At 34.3% G+C, this 17,275-nt stretch overlaps 1 protein-coding gene across 1 annotated transcript; it reads left to right on the top strand.

The window, feature by feature from the left end:
- Positions 1-15,294: 15,294 nt before the first annotated feature.
- On the top strand, positions 15,295-16,927 carry LOC145066819 (uncharacterized). Its single transcript, XM_079014083.1, has 5 exons — positions 15,295-15,382; positions 15,503-15,744; positions 15,894-16,251; positions 16,345-16,391; positions 16,550-16,927. Exons 1-5 carry the CDS (start codon positions 15,295-15,297, stop codon positions 16,925-16,927), a joined length of 1,113 nt encoding a protein of 370 aa, XP_078870209.1.
- The last annotated feature ends 348 nt before the right edge of the window (positions 16,928-17,275 follow it).

Raw genomic sequence — 17,275 nt, 5'->3', positions numbered from 1 at the left:
TTTACGACAGTAAACTCAAGGGTTTACGGTCGTAAACTCTACTCCTTGTAACCATGTGTTGTTTTGAGGTTTAACAAGTCTTTTGAAGCACTCCTACTTGGTGGTTTGGCCTTTGGAAGGGGCTAGGGCAACAAAAACACTCCTTGGAGGAGTTTACGGCCTCATGGTCATTTCCCTTTGGGTTTACTACCGTAAACCCTTATGGAAAAGGGTATTGCCATGTTTTCAAGTCCTTAACATAACAAGGTAATTGTCTAGGTTAGTTCTTAGGCCTAAGGAAGGAATATGACCCATTTAATCACACTTTAGGGTGTTTACGGTTTTGGGAGATCCCCAAACCGTAAACACCTATAAATGTTGGTCTTTGGTGTTTTTCAAGGCTTAAACACATCAATGGAAGGTTTAAACATGTCAACGTAAGGCTTAAACATCAAACTAGGGCTAAACAAGGGACTTAGGCACACTTTGGTGCCTTTCTTGGTGTTTACGGCCCAAGAACATTCTTGGACCATGAACACCCTTAACCTTGTGTTCTTGGCATATTTTCTTGATGTTTATATGTAATAATAGCCTAAGAAGTCTTAAAGATGGAAGTACTTGTTGGATTAATGTCTAAGTCCATAACTATAATTGGTAAGACTTGACCCGACCCGACATGGTCCATTTGGGTTGCATGGCATCATTCATTTGGATAGACTAAAATGAGAGAAATAACACTTAAGGTTTGTTAATATATTATAATTTCTAATATATTAATAAGGTCATTTAATTAGTATTGATCAAGAATTAATTTGGAATTAATTAAGTGATCAAAAGGAGACTAATTAAATATATGGGTTGATTGTTTAAATCATTCATTCTTATATATGTGGGCTTGTGATCCAAGATTCCTTATGTTGGACTAAGTCTATGGGGTGACCCATGGATACTCCATGGAGGTTAAAATCCATGGAGCATAAGGAATGGGTAAAGTCATGAGTTACATGGTGTAACCCTAATAGCCACCATATAAAAAATCCCATGGCTCAAGAAATCGGCACTATGTGTGTGTGTGAGGGCTAGACGATTTCAAGGAGTGTTCAAGTTTCTCTCAAGTTATTCCAAGTGTATTTGGTGTTGTGTGAACCGTTTGAGGTGTCACACTTGAGGCACTAGGCACTCAAGCTTCATGAAGACTTTCTACATCAAAGAGGTATGTATTCTATCTTGTTATATTCATTGTTGTGTATGCTAGATTAGGATAATACCTTGGAAGTTCATATTTGCATGTATTATAGAGAAAACATAGATCCAAGGTATTTAGGGTTGCATGTACACTTAGGTGTGTTAGAATGCTAAAAACCCAACAGTGGTATCAGAGCCACGGGTTGTTTTTTGTTATATTGATGCAAATATTTTATTTTCAAAGTTGAAAAAAAAAAGGAAAAAAAACATGAAGTTTGTCAAATTTTAAGATAATTACTTGTTCTTGTGAAAAACTAATTATTTGTAAAATTTGAATAATTTGCTTTATGAGTTGAATTAGGTCAAATTTAATAAAAGATAAAATGATATGATTATTTTATTAGTTTTAAAAGTTTGATCTAAAGAGTTTTATTTTTCGAAACCTCCATAAGTTATGGATATGAAAAGGTTTTAAAAAAAATTGATTCAAAGTTTTTATGGAGTTACAAAATTTGGTGTTAATGTTTTAAAGGATTCCATAACTTAAGAATAATTTATGGATCACCAAAAGTTTTTTGTGTTACCTTGTTTTATTAGTGAATTTAGATTAATGAATAAAATTATGTGATAGTTGGTTTTAATCCAAATTAATCTAAAAGAAGTTCATAAAATGTGTTTATGTAACTTATAAGTCACATTTATGAATCTTAAAACTCATAAAAGTTGTCATAGGTTACAAAATGAAGAGTCTTTTTCCTCATTAAATTGTTTTATGACTCCATAACTTGTCCTCAAGTTATGGATGTTCAAGAGTCACTTCATTAAAGTTTTTAAAACTTTAATTAAACTCATAAGTTATGAAAATCCAAGAGTTTTGAATAGTTTCAAAACTTGCCCTCAAGTTTTGGAATTTGTAAAGTTTTCCCCATGAATACTTTAATTCCAAGTTAGCCCTTAGAATTTTAAAAGTTAAAATTCAACCCTTATACTTTATAATATTATAAGTTAATAATATATATATATATATATATATATATATATATATATATATATATGTATGTATGTATAAGAGTAAAGTCAGTCTTACCGTTAGTAGGCCTCATTCACGAAGCCGGTCTATAAGGGGGTATAAGGTTACTGCCTCTAATATGGCAGTTTAATGGGTGTCCACTCTCACCCACCGCTTCCTTGACCAGTGGAGGGTCGTTAGCCGAACGGGTAGGACAAGGACTAGAATTCTCCCTTCATTAAAAGTATTAATGATAAATACTAGGTAACTAAACTCTTATAAATACCCAATCTTAGTTACTTAGGAAAATGTGAATAAGGTGCTAATCCATGAAATTACACTTTGCACTTTGTTTAAGTCGGTTAGTGGAGCATGTGTGGTTAACCGGCACACTAACTCGTATTTAACAAGATAGGCAAAGGGTAACTTAATGTTTATCATAGTATCGATGGAGCGTGTGTGGTTAACCGACACATCGATTGAGGGGTAAACACTTAAGGGTACCAAGTAATTTGCATGGTTACTTCACACACCTTGTTTTGTGATCCTCGGCATCCCAGTCACAAAACCTGAAGGGCACACTCGATATTGAAACATGCCATTGAAAAGTTCAATGAATCTCAAAAGATCTAGGAGTTTCAAATCCAATTAAAACCTAATAATACATTTTGTTTATCTTGGTGGAAATTGGTAAATTGTCATCAACCTACCTTCAAATATTTTATAGCTTGGATTATGACATCCCTCTTCTAAGTTATAAAATAGTTTGTTGGGTCCTAGCCTTAATATTTCATATTGGGTGTTATATTAAGGACTCTAGATCAACTATCTTGAATATCTCCCAAAAAGATGTCTGGTTTAGACATTTATGATCTTCCCAAATCTCTTGAAACAAGTTTTCCTAAATGAAGATGATGTCCCATGGAAATCATACTTCTTTCACCTCCTCCAAGTATTCTCCCTAACCCACAAGTTCAAGGTCACTCAAGCCCTATTGGCAAGGCAAGGTCTAGGTGTGATCACTCTTGGAGATGTAGTCACATATTGACAAGCCAGGAGAGTTGGGTGTCAAAGTCTTGAGAAAGTTGGTGGTTCAATCACTTTCTAAGTCACATAGTGAGTTCCTTTGGGACTCTTATGAAACAGACTAAGACAAGACCCTTAATGATCTTATCTATTTGCTAAGATCATCTTCCTAAAACTTTATGGACATTGACAATGATGATATTGGATATCCAGTAAAGCTCACTAGAAAGGGATCGGCCATAGTCAACTCGGTTGACCAAATGGTAAAGAGAAACGCTAAGTCTGTGATAGTCCCATGTACCATTACCAAAGGTTCCATATGTCTATATTGCCAAAGGAATGGGCATTGGTTGCGAAGCTGCCAATTTTACCTAAGGATGTTAAAGTCAATAAGTTTGACTCTACTTCAGGTAAAGTCCACTATCTAACTCTACTAAGTTTCTATTCTGAGATTCTTGATACATGATGTGACTGGGTCACATGTTGATGTTTTAAGAATAAAAGAAAAGTGAAGAAACTTAAAGAAAGAATATGCTGAATCTGATCGCATAGATAGATTTCTATCGCATAGTTTAAAGATCGGATGCTTGAGCTACTTCATAGGAGTTATGATATTTTGCTTAGGAATAGATAACAACAAGTTTTCATATGGATTGTAAGGATAAGTTTTTCCGCAAAGTTTTTAAAATAAAAGGAAAATTTTAGATTTTATTTATTTTTAAATTTTCCTTACAATGGCATTTGTGAAAATCTGTGTTGCTTATAAGATTCCATTAATAGCAAGAGTGGAAATATGAAATTGATTCTTTCATTTGTGGTAATGTCTAAATTTACTAAATAAGCAAAGATTTTCATCACCCAAGTTTCAATTGGACCGGAACTTGGAATCATGCAAGTTGTATAGCATGATGAATGAGAACTTTCAAGTATTTGGAAATTAAGACTAATTACTTGTTCACATGGATGTGTGAGTCATGTAAAGGACTAAGGGATCAAGTACAAATTCTTGTGCACTGGCTAAGTCCACCACAAAAGATAGCTAAGACTATTCGTCATAATTTACTATAGCTCAGTAATATGGTTATACTTACAATCTTAAGTGTAATTCTGAGACATTGGAAAAGGTTCCAATGTATGACAGAGCGAATAAGAAGAATCAATCTAGGCAGAAGGATAAAAGTTTCTCAAATCTGAAAAGATGGGAGAGTACTTTAGTATCAGTTTTTATGATCATCTTAATGATTTAGAGACCTTATCACAATTCATACTCTAAGTGCCTTCTTATAGCTAAGAAGAGGAGCTATGAATTGTTAAAGTGGTTAAATCAAGAAGATGATTCATACTTCGTTCCAAAAACAATTCTTATAGTCATACTCCAAGATTGTAACTTGGGTGACATGTCTTAAAGAAGGTTTAAAACACTTGTCAAATGTAAGAGTAAAATTTTTCTACTCTTGTACATTTGAAATTGGTAAGTTGTGATGTTTTGGATAAAACAAAGACCAACTAAGGCCAATTATGTGAAGTGTTTGTCTTGATTAGAATCCGCACTATCTCTTGGATGTTTGACAAGGGTGTCTTATAGGTCAAGAGGACAGTGGGAGTCTTAAAGGTCTTGAAAGTCTCAAGAACTAATCAAGAATAAAACCTGAAGTTCTTCACTAGCACACGACTTGAGGTTTATAACCTATCATGTTGACATATTCTGTACCCATTCCAGTTAAAGTTGGCCTTGCATATGAGTTTTTAGAGTTCTCAATTGGTTGCACAACAACTTGGAAGCAATTGCAGGCCCTTGAGCTGCCAGGTGGCAAGAAATTAAGATTAAGTTCAATCCATATGAGTTTGGATTTGTCATTATCCTTGTCCTGTGACTATGGTTTTGACAATTCACATGGATAAGAACACATACACCATTAAATCTAAGTGTCATAAGGTTTCTCTCCGATTCATGAAAATGATGGTGAGGAAACACTTTCACTAAGTAGATTTTAGCTAGATAGAAATTGTGATATTTGCATTCTCAAAGTCGTTAGTGGAGCGTGTGTGGTTTACCGGCACACTAACCTGGACTTGTGAGAAGTGGCAAAGGTCTAAACAATCGAGACTATGATTACGGCATCCCTTTTCATAGTTCTTAAAATTGTTTAGACATACAAGTGTGCTATCTAAGGCAAACTGTATGATTTTGATAAAGTTTTATCAAAGCAATCTAGTATCAGAAATCTGAACTTTGGTAAGAAAGTCAGCTAATTTTTGAGTACATGTCAAAGCTAGTGGGAGCATAAGTGTTATGCTAATAATCATCATGTTAGTGGGAGCATGATAATTATGATAAGTATTGCAAGTTAGCAATGTTAATTATAGAAAACAAAAGTTTCAATTGGGAAAGAGTTGTTTTGCTATAATTAAGGGAGAGGAAATTATACTTCATCTCAAATCTAAAAGCTTAGATTGAGGTTTTAATTGTATTTAGTCAAGGATATATATATATATATATATATATATATATATATATATATATATATATATATATATATATATATATATATATATGAATTTCATGTTGGAATGGCTCAACATAATGAAATTCTGTATATGGGTCCATTATTTACGTTCTAAAATTCGATTATGATTACGGCATCCCTTTTTCATAATCTGAATTATGAGAACTTGGCAAATAGAAATTGAAATGTTATAGCAAAAGGCTGGTTTAGTCTTTATGTGAGACATCATGAATCGTGTCCCATATGCTTCGGATATAGGATCGATTACATGTGCTATATTTATCCTTTCTATAATTTTCCTAATGCCTGGGGCATTAAGAAAGGAAAATGTATAGAATTGGATATGACTAAAAAGATTAACCAATTGTTGAGGACAATATAAGGTTTACCAAAGATTGGTTGCTCAAGGACAGTTGGAAGTATAGTGATAATTCTGGAAGGACCATATTGACATAATCTGTAAGGAGGCAACTCTTGTTTAGAAGTGATAGTCAAAATGGAATCTGGAAATGTTTCAAAGTTAGAAATATTTAATCTGTGTAAGATTAGGAAACTTAATGCAAGAAGGATGTTCCCAAGGAGCTGATCTCCTTTGGAATGCTCTGTAATGATTGTTGTCAAGTCTTTCCAACTTTGTGCATAATCATTACAAGAAGATCAATGCATATAAGTTTAGAATCTAATAGATTTCAGTAAATGGAATGAATTTGGAATTCTTGCATTTGCAGTAAGGATTTGGGACTGTGAAAAGAGGATCATTGGAGTTATGTTCAGTTGATCTATTTCACAAAGTAAAGATCATAGACAAACATAATATGCATACTTGGTGTATGGCATGACTAGTGTTTAGAAAACATAGTGTACATGCTTGGAGTATGGGACAACTATTGTTTTAAATTCAAGAATAAAGTTGATAGCTGAAACAGTATACAATGAATAATGTGTAATCATATGGTGATAAATAAAAGGTGTTTTATTTATGTTCATAGGTTTTGATACCATATTGGATTCAATTATTATTGTGTTTCATTTTGCATGTTTTAACTTCCAGAATAACTAGGTCATTGTTCTGGATGACTAAGTTATTCAAACCATCCACAGTTAGTCATATGTTGGAAGTATATATGAATTAAGACTGTCATGGGTTGGCTTGTAGAGGTCTAAGATGTTGGACAAAGGGCTACAACACTCATGAGTGCTCATAAGTTCTGAGTATTGGATTCAACCCGCGCTCATTGGAATCACTTCATGGATTTTATCACAAGTGATCATGAGACGATAATATCTTATATTCTTCAAACCTAGAGATATGAGTTGTTACTATGAGTTGGTTGTACATTGATTGCACGAAAACGCACACGGTAACTCGGTGTTATAAAACGTGCCTTTGTGTATGATTCAACAAGTAGTAGAACAAGCCATATGAGTCGAAGTTTATCCATTCCTTTTACCTTCGGGATAAAAGCGATATCTGTGGGCCCCTCGATGATTTGATGATGACAAATGGAAGTGCTCGGCCGAGCCAGGACTGATTTGATTTGTTCAATTAGCCAGTCGTCATAAATCGGAAATCGGGAAACAACAAATGGACAGAGAGAATGATTATAATCCATGTCTCAGTCCATATGATATCTAGAATGGAGGAATATATGATCCCTTATCTAACAGAAAAGTCATTGACAAAGGTCAGAGATCATCGGCAAGGTCAAAGTTCGACAGAAGCTTTTGAGAGCTACGATTGCCAGTCGGTTCTTGAACTCATACACAATAATAGTTTTAGACTTATCCAAGTGGGAGACTGTTGGATTAATGTCTAAGTCCATAACTATAATTGGTAAGACTTGACCCGACCCGGCATGGTCCATTTGGGTTGCATGGCATCATTCATTTGGATAGACTAAAATGAGAGAAATAACACTTAAGGTTTGTTATTATATTATAAGTTCTAATATATTAATAAGGTTATTTAATTAGTATTGATCAAGAATTAATTTGGAATTAATTAAGTGATCAAAAGGAGACTAATTAAATATATGGGTTGATTGTTTAAATCATTCATTCTTATATATGTGGGCTTGTGATCCAAGATTCCTTATGTTGGACTAAGTCTATGGGGTGACCCATGGATACTCCATGGAGGTTAAAATCCATGGAGCATAAGGAATGGGTAAAGTCATGAGTTACATGGTGTAACCCTAATAGCCACCATATAAAAAATCCCATGGCTCAAGAAATCGGCACTATGTGTGTGTGTGAGGGCTAGACGATTTCAAGGAGTGTTCAAGTTTCTCTCAAGTTATTCCAAGTGTATTTGGTGTTGTGTGAACCGTTTGAGGTGTCACACTTGAGGCACTAGGCACTCAAGCTTCATGAAGACTTTCTACATCAAAGAGGTATGTATTCTATCTTGTTATATTCATTGTTGTGTATGCTAGATTAGGATAATACCTTGGAAGTTCATATTTGCATGTATAATAGAGAAAACATAGATCCAAGGTATTTAGGGTTGCATGTACACTTAGGTGTGTTAGAATGCTAAAAACCCAACAGTACTTTCTATATTGAAGCTTGATTTGAGCTAAAAGTCCAAGAACACTTAGTGTGTGTTCTTGGTGTTTTTGGAAATCTAGACAAAATACATAAATGAATGGATGAATAGATGCACAAACACTAAATTAAGTGTTATACCAACTTGAAATGGTTAGAACACTTACAAGTTTGAAGATCTTGAATAAGTTTTAGGATGATACTTGAAAGGATATTTTGGAGTTTACTCTTTTGATATTTGGGGAGTAAAAACAAATGGCTAAACTTGGGGAGTAAACTCATGCATATGCATGAGTTCACGGATTTTTGGGTGATTTTTCAACCCAAACATAAAAGTTTGGTCGGAAATTTATTAGACGCGAGGTGTTTGCGGTTTTTAAAATTCAAAACCCGAGACAGCACTTTCTTTCACCCGTTCGTTTAAAAATAATATTAAAATATTCAAACGAACTTCAAATTTGTTAAAAATAAGAAATAATTACATTAACTTATAATAAGAAGTGGTTGACTTTTAAGGTTTGACCGAATGAAAATTTCGGGTTGTTACAGACGGCGCCTAGCGATTAATCAGTGCATACATAATGAGTGAAACATTACAAAATGATGAAATTTAAACGTTTTGAAGAATTTTTATCTCAATGCAAACTATTTGAGGCATGATTAGTGTTGTATTAATCATATTAACCTACTTTGTTATCATATTAGTGGTATTTACGAACTTTGATATGATATTAGTCATATTTAATTTTTTAAAATTCAACAAATTAGCAATTAATGGTACCCGATTAATCTCCGCCTAGCCGATTAATCCCTTGACCCCAGTCTACCGACTAGCTAACGTCGAGCGTTTTTTGCAACCTTTATATATATATATATATATATATATATATATATATATATATATATATATATATATATATATATATGTGTGTGTGTGTGTGTGTGTGTGTGTATATATATGTTTATATGTCTTTCGGAATACGATCCGATGTCGGGCGATGCCCGAGGAATGTTTGTTATGCTTGAGATCTTTGTGATTCTTGTATGTGTAGGTATTTTTATGTTTCCGGATTACGATCTGATGTCGGGCGGTGCCCGAGGAATGTTTATATGTATGTTTTTCCAGACTAAGGTCTGATGTCGGTCGGTGCCCAAGGAATGTTTATATGTGTGTTTCCAGACTACGGTTCAATGTTGGGTGGTAACCAATGACAATGTGCATGTTAGATTATACTTGTTGTCTACATGATACTTGTATGTGCCTGGTAGGAAGGTGAGTGTGGGCGGGGTCCCATATCTCATCACTAGCTGAGTGTGGACGGGGTTCCATATCTCATCATTAGCAGAGCAAGGGTGGGGCCCATGATAGGTGAGGCCTTAGGACTAGAGGAATTAGTACTGTGTATGATTCTTTATGTGCTAGAATGATTATATGATATTGTTTGTATGTGTATAGTGGGCGAGGCCCAGTGACAGGCGGGGCCTGGAAGAAACAAATTTGTATACCGAGTAGGGCTTGATGTCAGGCGGGGCCCGAGGACAGGCGGGGCCCAAGGAAGATCGGGCGGGGGCCCGTATATGTGATTATGTGTATGGTATGTGGTAGTAATGGGAACTCACTAAGCTTCATGCTTACGGTTACAGTTTTGGTTTCAAGTACTTTCAGCTGCAACAAGAAAAGCTCGGGATGACTACATTGCACACACCATGATGTTTAGCCTGGGATGTTTACTCTTATGTTTTGATTTGGAAACTCTAATAATAATGTTTTGAAATACTTTGACTCATGTTTTGATGGAATGGTTTGATAACTATGGTTTTATTTAATAATTAAAAATAAAAATTTTGGACCGTATTTATGAGTGTTACACATATATTATGATGTAATAATGCTCTCTAACACACTTAAGAAACTAACTTTACTACCTATACTAGGCTATGGTCAATCTCTAGCTCAAGTAATTTAATGATCATAAACAACTAGGTAAACAAGTTCATGCAATAAATGGCCATGCAACTACACCAAACATGAGGGCAAGACAATAAAGATTGAAACTTTAACATGCTACGATATTGATTTTCCAAACACAAGATAAAACCAACTTCAATAATCCATAAAAGTAGAAATTAACACATGGTAGAATCTAGGATAACTGAATGATTAATGATGAATCTTTCTTTCAATCTCCCTAATTCTTATTCTCCGAACGAAATCAAGTCTCCAAGGGTTCTTGGTTGCTATTAGTCGAATAAAAACAACAACTCTCTCTTCATGCATCCTGAATTTTAACCTAAAAATCAATATTTATACGTGCCAAAATTCAACTTCCACATCATGGCCTTATGTTCAAAATGTCGAGGGAATCATATCATCGGCGTATTCTGCAAGCTTCATCATTAGTCAATCGAGAAGGTTCTTGTTTTCACACCGTGGATCTGGAGATGCCACATTGTGGAATTCCTCTTTTATGTATAACTCTTCTCATCTTCTCTTCGATGCAAGCTCCATCCTCCAAGTTTTCAATTGTGCTTCGTTTTAGTCCCTTTTCATGAGAATGTCCTTCTTTGGCTACAAAAATAGGAGGTATACTTTATATGTACCAAATATCTTTCTATAAAACAAAATTATAGGTAAAATGTATTAAAATAATGCATAAATATAGCAATATCATGAAGATGCATAGGAAGTTACATGGTTAAAGAAATTCACCAGTGATCATGGAGTAGTACCAATCATCAAACAGCCACTAGAGATCTTTTGTGATAACGAGGGTGCATTCGCCTTGACTAAAGAGCCCAAGGACCATGGCAATTTGAGGAACATTCAGAGGAAGTATCATTATGTTCGACATCATGTAGAAGATGATGACATCATTATGAGTCGGGTATCATCTGAGGAGAATCTTTCTGATCCATTCACAAAGCCACTATCAAGGGAAAAACATGATGGTTATACAAGGACCATTGGCATGAGACTAGATAGTGATCTGATGTAGTAGTTTAGTTGTTAGTTTGTATTATTATAAAACATATTATAGTATGAATTGTACCAATTTTGATGTTAATTTCGAAGAGTCTTAAGAAAGAGTTTTTGTTTACTCTCAAAGTCTTGTTAATTCAAATATTGTGTTTCACTTTTGCTTGTTTTGAACCAACTTTGAGAATATTTAATAATATTCAAAACTCCACAGTCGGTCGCATTCTCAAGAATAGATGTTGGTATTATAGAATATCATGAGTATTGGTTGATTGACCAAATTGTTTTGGGCATTGCAATAAATATTGTGCTAATATTACATGCGTACTTGAAAATATAGATTTTAAGTATTGGAGCAACCGCACTTAGAGATTACTTTATAGATCAAGTCACGAGTAATTTTAAGATGATAATATCTTTTATTTTTCTAACATATATATATATATATATATATATATATATATATATATATATATATATATATATATATATATATGGTCTTGTTTACAAAATTATGTTGTTCATTGGTGTGTTGCAACGCTATCTGTAACTGGTAGTCATAAAGGGTATTTCCATGTATGATTAGACGAGTAGGCAAAAACTATGCAGTCAAAGTTTATTTGTTCATTCTCGTAACTAGGAAGCAATATATATAATGGGACCCTCGATGATTTTGTGTTGACATCTAAAGTGCTTGGCTGAGCCCTGACTGAACTGATTTTTTCAATTTCTTATTCATATGTAATGTCAAATATTGTTAATTGGGAAACAAAATGTTGAATAATAAGATTGCCTCACATCCATGACTCATGTTCATAGAGATATCTAAAACAAATGAATAAATTGCTCACTTATATAAGGACTGAATTTTGATTCTAATCAGACTTGGGAATTTGCATAGATGACTACTCTCTGTTAATTATCAACGAAATATTTTGACACAAAGAGTTAACGACCTGTACAAGTAGGAGATTGTTGGAAATGATGTTCAAGGTCATTAACTATTTTGGTAATATTTTTAATAATAGTAAGGTCTTTTTGGGTTGGCCTCAAATAACATAAGGAAAAGGAGTTTGATAATATGTTAATTTATTCGTCCACACTCTATCTCTCCATCTCCTTGTACGAAAAATACATCCTCTCTCATAGGGTTTGTGATTTTTGAATAAACCCTCGATTTGGTTTAGTTCCTTATTGCCTTCGGTTTTGTAGGTCTAATTCCATTAGAAGGGTGTTCTTTTGGATCCTTCATCTTTGCAACAGGACGGTACGTATGAGATCACAAGGAAGTGAATATGTGGTTGGTAATCTTTACTTTTATCTAGTGTTGCAGAAATCGGTTAAATCGGCCGATTAATCGGCGCCTATTCGCTAATCGGACCTCGAGCGATGAGGTTTATTGCTAATCGGTTACTTAAATTGGGCTTGGTCAAATTCGGTCAAATGCGGTCCTAATAGGAGCTAATCGGCGCTAGTCGGAGTTAATCGGTCAAAACCGGTCAAAGACAATTCAAAAAATTTAGGGGCAAAAATGGCAAATATGAAATTATTTTTCTAGGGTTCGTTCCCACTCCCACATTCCATCGTATTCAATTCACAATGTTTTCTCTCTTTGGATATTTTGAAACACCGACTTCGTACTCACCTCGACGCCTCCTAAGCTCGTTCACTACATTATCGACATTGTCGGCTTCCAAGCTCACCTCCGACGCCATACGCTTCTACAGAATCCTTCCAACCACTGGCGGATCTACATTGGATCCTGGGGTATCCCGAGATGCCCCTCAAAAAAAATTTAGTAGTATAAACTTTTCCGAAAAATTTTGTTTATTTTGCGTTCCTTAATATAAATGTGTTTTGCGAAAAAATAAAAAAAGCTCTAGTTGGTTCAGTTGGTTATGATGACATGGTGTTTTTCCGGAGGTTCGAAGTTCGAATCTTGGGCTTGACATATGTTAATTTTTTTTGTTTATCAGTTTCTATCCTATATCCCTTCAACTTCTTTCTTATTTCTTATAATTCTAAAATTGTCCCACATCGGCCATAAAATGAAACATAGCCCCTATACATCTGTTATATAAGCAACACAAGATTCTCAATTCTCAACAAGGTAAACCTTTGAATGGGTTTGGGTTTAAACCCGAAATTGAGTTTGGAAAACTGAAAAACCGAGAAACCGAACCCATTGGTTCGGGATACCCCTTTACGTTGACCCTGGCTCCGCCACTACTTCCAACATCTGCCTTGTTTTATCGAGCATCTCATACTTCAATCTCGCCACAGAGTTAGTGTGTCGAACATCTCATACTACCAAATCCGAATCAGGTAAGTTTATTTTGACTTTTTTTGTACTTGTGAAGAACCCAAAGAATGTTACTGCTTATTAATTTGTTAGATAAAGTCGATTCCCTGAATTCTCTACATTCATTTAAGTTTTGTATGTACAATCGATTCCCTGTATTCTCGTTTGGATTTTCCTCCTTTATTTCAGTGATTTCTTTTTCACTTAAGCTATAAACATGGGTTGGAAGTGCTTATTAATTTTTCAGCAAATTGAAGCTTGATTCTTGTCACAGTTGTACATTTTTTGATCGAAGCATGTGCTCTTCTCTTCTTCAATTTTTCTCTAGTGTCGATTATTGCTTGCTGGACCATCTCATAAACTTCTAATCAGATTTAGTAAGAAATCTGCTTGATAAGTATGTTAACCTTTATAACAATAATCATAAAATAGAAGTTTTTTGGTTCAACTCTTAAGCTTACGTTGTTTACCTGTTAAGCCTAAGTTTTTTCCAATTAATCTGTTACTATGAAAGTATTAAGTTGTTTACCTGCAAGATGTGAAGCTATTAAGTTGTATTTTTGTTGTGAAATTGTTAAGCTGTTAAGTTATTAATCTGTCAAGTTGTTAAGCTATTAAGCTGTATTTTTTTTTGTGAAATTGTTAAGTTGTTAAGCTATTAACATGTCAAGCTGTTAAGCTATTAAGCTGTTTACAAAGTTGTTCACTGTTTTGTAACTTTTGTTGTTAAGCTGTTAAGCTGGATTTTTTCTGTTAAGCTGTTAAGTTGTAAATTTGTTTTTAACTTTTTATTGTGTTAATGTGACAGTTTTGATATAAGGTGACGATTAATGACATCAAATGCTTCCACTACACCATCTGTTGGATCAACCCCCACTACCACAGGTGCACATAAACATAATTCAAATGATGTTGGGAATAGGGTTTTATCTCGAATAAAAACAACATGGAGAGATTGTAATGTATCTTGTGTGGAAAAACATTTAGCGGGAGGATTTCTAGAATGAAACAACATATTGCTCATGTGACGGGTAATGTATCCTCATGTCCAAAGTCTACAAAAGATGATCAATTGAAATGTAAAAGTTCTCTTAATGAAGGGAAGCCAAAAAAAGAAATCTAAACAAGTGCATAATGAAGGCTTAAAGGTGGAGGCGAGACAAGAATTTCATGAAGCAGAAAATTCTTTGGGGGTCAAAGGCACCCAGTGTTATAGGCCCCACGGATAACTATGCAAACATAATAAACCCAGAAGAAGGTTTGAAGGAGGGAAAGGGAAAAATTTTTGATCTTAACAATATTGTCTGAAAAGAAAGAATATTAACGGTCCATAAATTCATTAGTAGGTCGGCATATGAGAGTGTGATTCCTTTTCATGCCTTTGAAAGGGATAGCTTCAAAATGATGTTGGAGGTTATTGGCCAATTTGGAATCGGGTTTCCATGTCCTACTAGATATGCTTTGAGTGACCCACTTCTAAAGCATGAGGTTGAAAGAACAAAAAATTTGTTGAAAAAAAAACGAAAAGGAATGGAAAGAGGATGGATGCTCGATTATGACCGATGCTTGGTCCGATCGAAAGAGAAGAAGCATTATGAATTTATGTGTTAATTCAAATATGGTTACCGTTTTTTTATCTTCAAAAGAATGTTCCGGTGAAGCACATACAAGCCAACACATATATGAGTATGTGGAATCTTGTATTTAACAAGTTGGTCCCGAGAATGTTGTTCAAGTTGTGACAGATAATGCCACGAATAACATGGGGGCGGCGAAGTTGCTAAAAGAGAAAAGACCATCTATTTTTTGGACATCATGTGCGACACATACCATTAACTTTATGCTTGAAGGTATTTACATTATTTTGTTTATTTATTGTATTTATTATTTTATTTTTATTACTTTATTTAGTTTAAAAATGTTTAATTGTATACTATAAGTTGTTATTTCATCGTGTTTATTTTTTCAAGGTATCGGAGCACTCCCAAGGTTTAAGAAAATCCTAGACCAAGCAAAGAAACTAACTATATTCATTTACGCTCACCACAAAACCTTGGCGATGATGAGAAGTTACACCAACAAAAGAGAAATTATCCGACCGGGAGTCACGAGATTTGCTTCCGCCTTTCTCACATTACAAAGTTTGTCTGAAAAAAAGGAGCAACTAAGACATATGTTCTCTAGCAACGAATGGGAGGAATGTAAATTTTCGGTAAGCCTAAAGGGATTGCCTCATATAAAACGGTGACAAGTGTCCAATTTTGGTCCGGTGTGACACAATGTTTAAAGGTGTTCTCCCCTTTGGTGAAATTCCTTAGAATGGTTGATGCGGATTGGAAGCCCTGAATGGGTTTTGTTTAGGGGGAGATTAAAATTGCAAAAGAAGAAATTATCAAATCTTTGGGTGGTAACGAGAAACATTACAAGCCTATTATAGATATCATAAACACAAAGATGAAAGGTCGGCTAGATTCAACTTTACATTTGACATCTTATCTTTTGAATCCGTATTATCATTATAATGATTCACAACTTCAATATGACCCCGATGTAATGGATGCGGTTCTTGAGTTTTTTGATACATCATTTTGTGGAGATTTAGAGAAGCAAAGGCAAGTCGTAACTATTGACTTGCCAAAGTACAAGAAAAAAGTTGATAGATTTGGTTGTGATCTTGCGATTAAACATTGTAAGGTGAACGATGTCGAATTTGATCCGGGTAATTCGTTTTCCTTTTAGTTATCTACTTATCTATTTTATAAAATTTTGATATTTATTGATTAATAATGTGATTTTTTTTTCAAAACCGTAGCTAGTTGGTGGGGACTATTTGGTGGCGCAACTCCAAATTTGACAAAGGTTGCAATAAGGATTCTTTCTTTAACTAGTAGTTCATCGGGTTGTGAAAGGAATTAGAGCACGTTTGAAGGGGTTAGTAATATAAAGCATTAAATTTAAATTTTATAAAATTATAATATCAAGCACGTTTAAACTCTTTGTTGTGTTTAAATTTATAGGTACATACAAAGAAACGAAATAGATTGGAGACAAGTAAATTGAACAATCTTATTTATGTTCAATTCAATGCAAATTTAATGGAAAAAAACAAAAAGAGAAAAGATAGAAACATGGAAGTGCTATTAGCAAATAATTCTCTCTCGGCTCAAGAATGGATTGTTGATTGTGATGAGTGTGATGTAGATGAAGTAGATCCTAAAACGGTTGATGAAGCTCTAGCAACAAATGTTAGTCAAGCACCCCGAGAAAGTCCAAGAACGAGGGAACTATTAGATGAAGATTTCGAGTTCGAGAGTGAGAGTGAGGAGCAAGTGTTGGAAGAAGAAGAATACGAGTCGGATGGTGTTCAGATAATGGAAGTATGTGGAGAAGATTAGAAGAAAATGTGCATTTAGTTTTGAGCTATTTAAACTTATGGTGGATTTGTTGGATGATGATTGTGTGTGTTTGTTAAAACTTATTATTAAACTTTTATGCTTATTTTGGAGGATGATTTATTGTGTTTGTTAAACTTATTTAGTTATTATTAAACTTTTATGCCTATTTACCTATATTCTTAGGATTAAGTTAGATTTATAAAATTTTGAATATTTTTCTTAATAATTTATGGTCCCCAATTAATCCCCGTCTAGCCGATTAATCTTTAATCCCCAGTCCACTGACTAGCTAACGCATAGCGTTTTCTACAACCTTTCTTTTATCGTTTTCCAAAGTACGTTGCTATA

Source organism: Lactuca serriola, chromosome 8 (assembly GCF_051521515.1).
Source record: "Lactuca serriola cultivar US96UC23 chromosome 8, Lser_US96UC23_V15, whole genome shotgun sequence".
Taxonomy (NCBI): Eukaryota; Viridiplantae; Streptophyta; class Magnoliopsida; order Asterales; family Asteraceae; genus Lactuca; species Lactuca serriola.
Note: the sequence above shows the minus strand (reverse complement) of the source record. Positions and strands in the feature narration are given on the sequence as shown.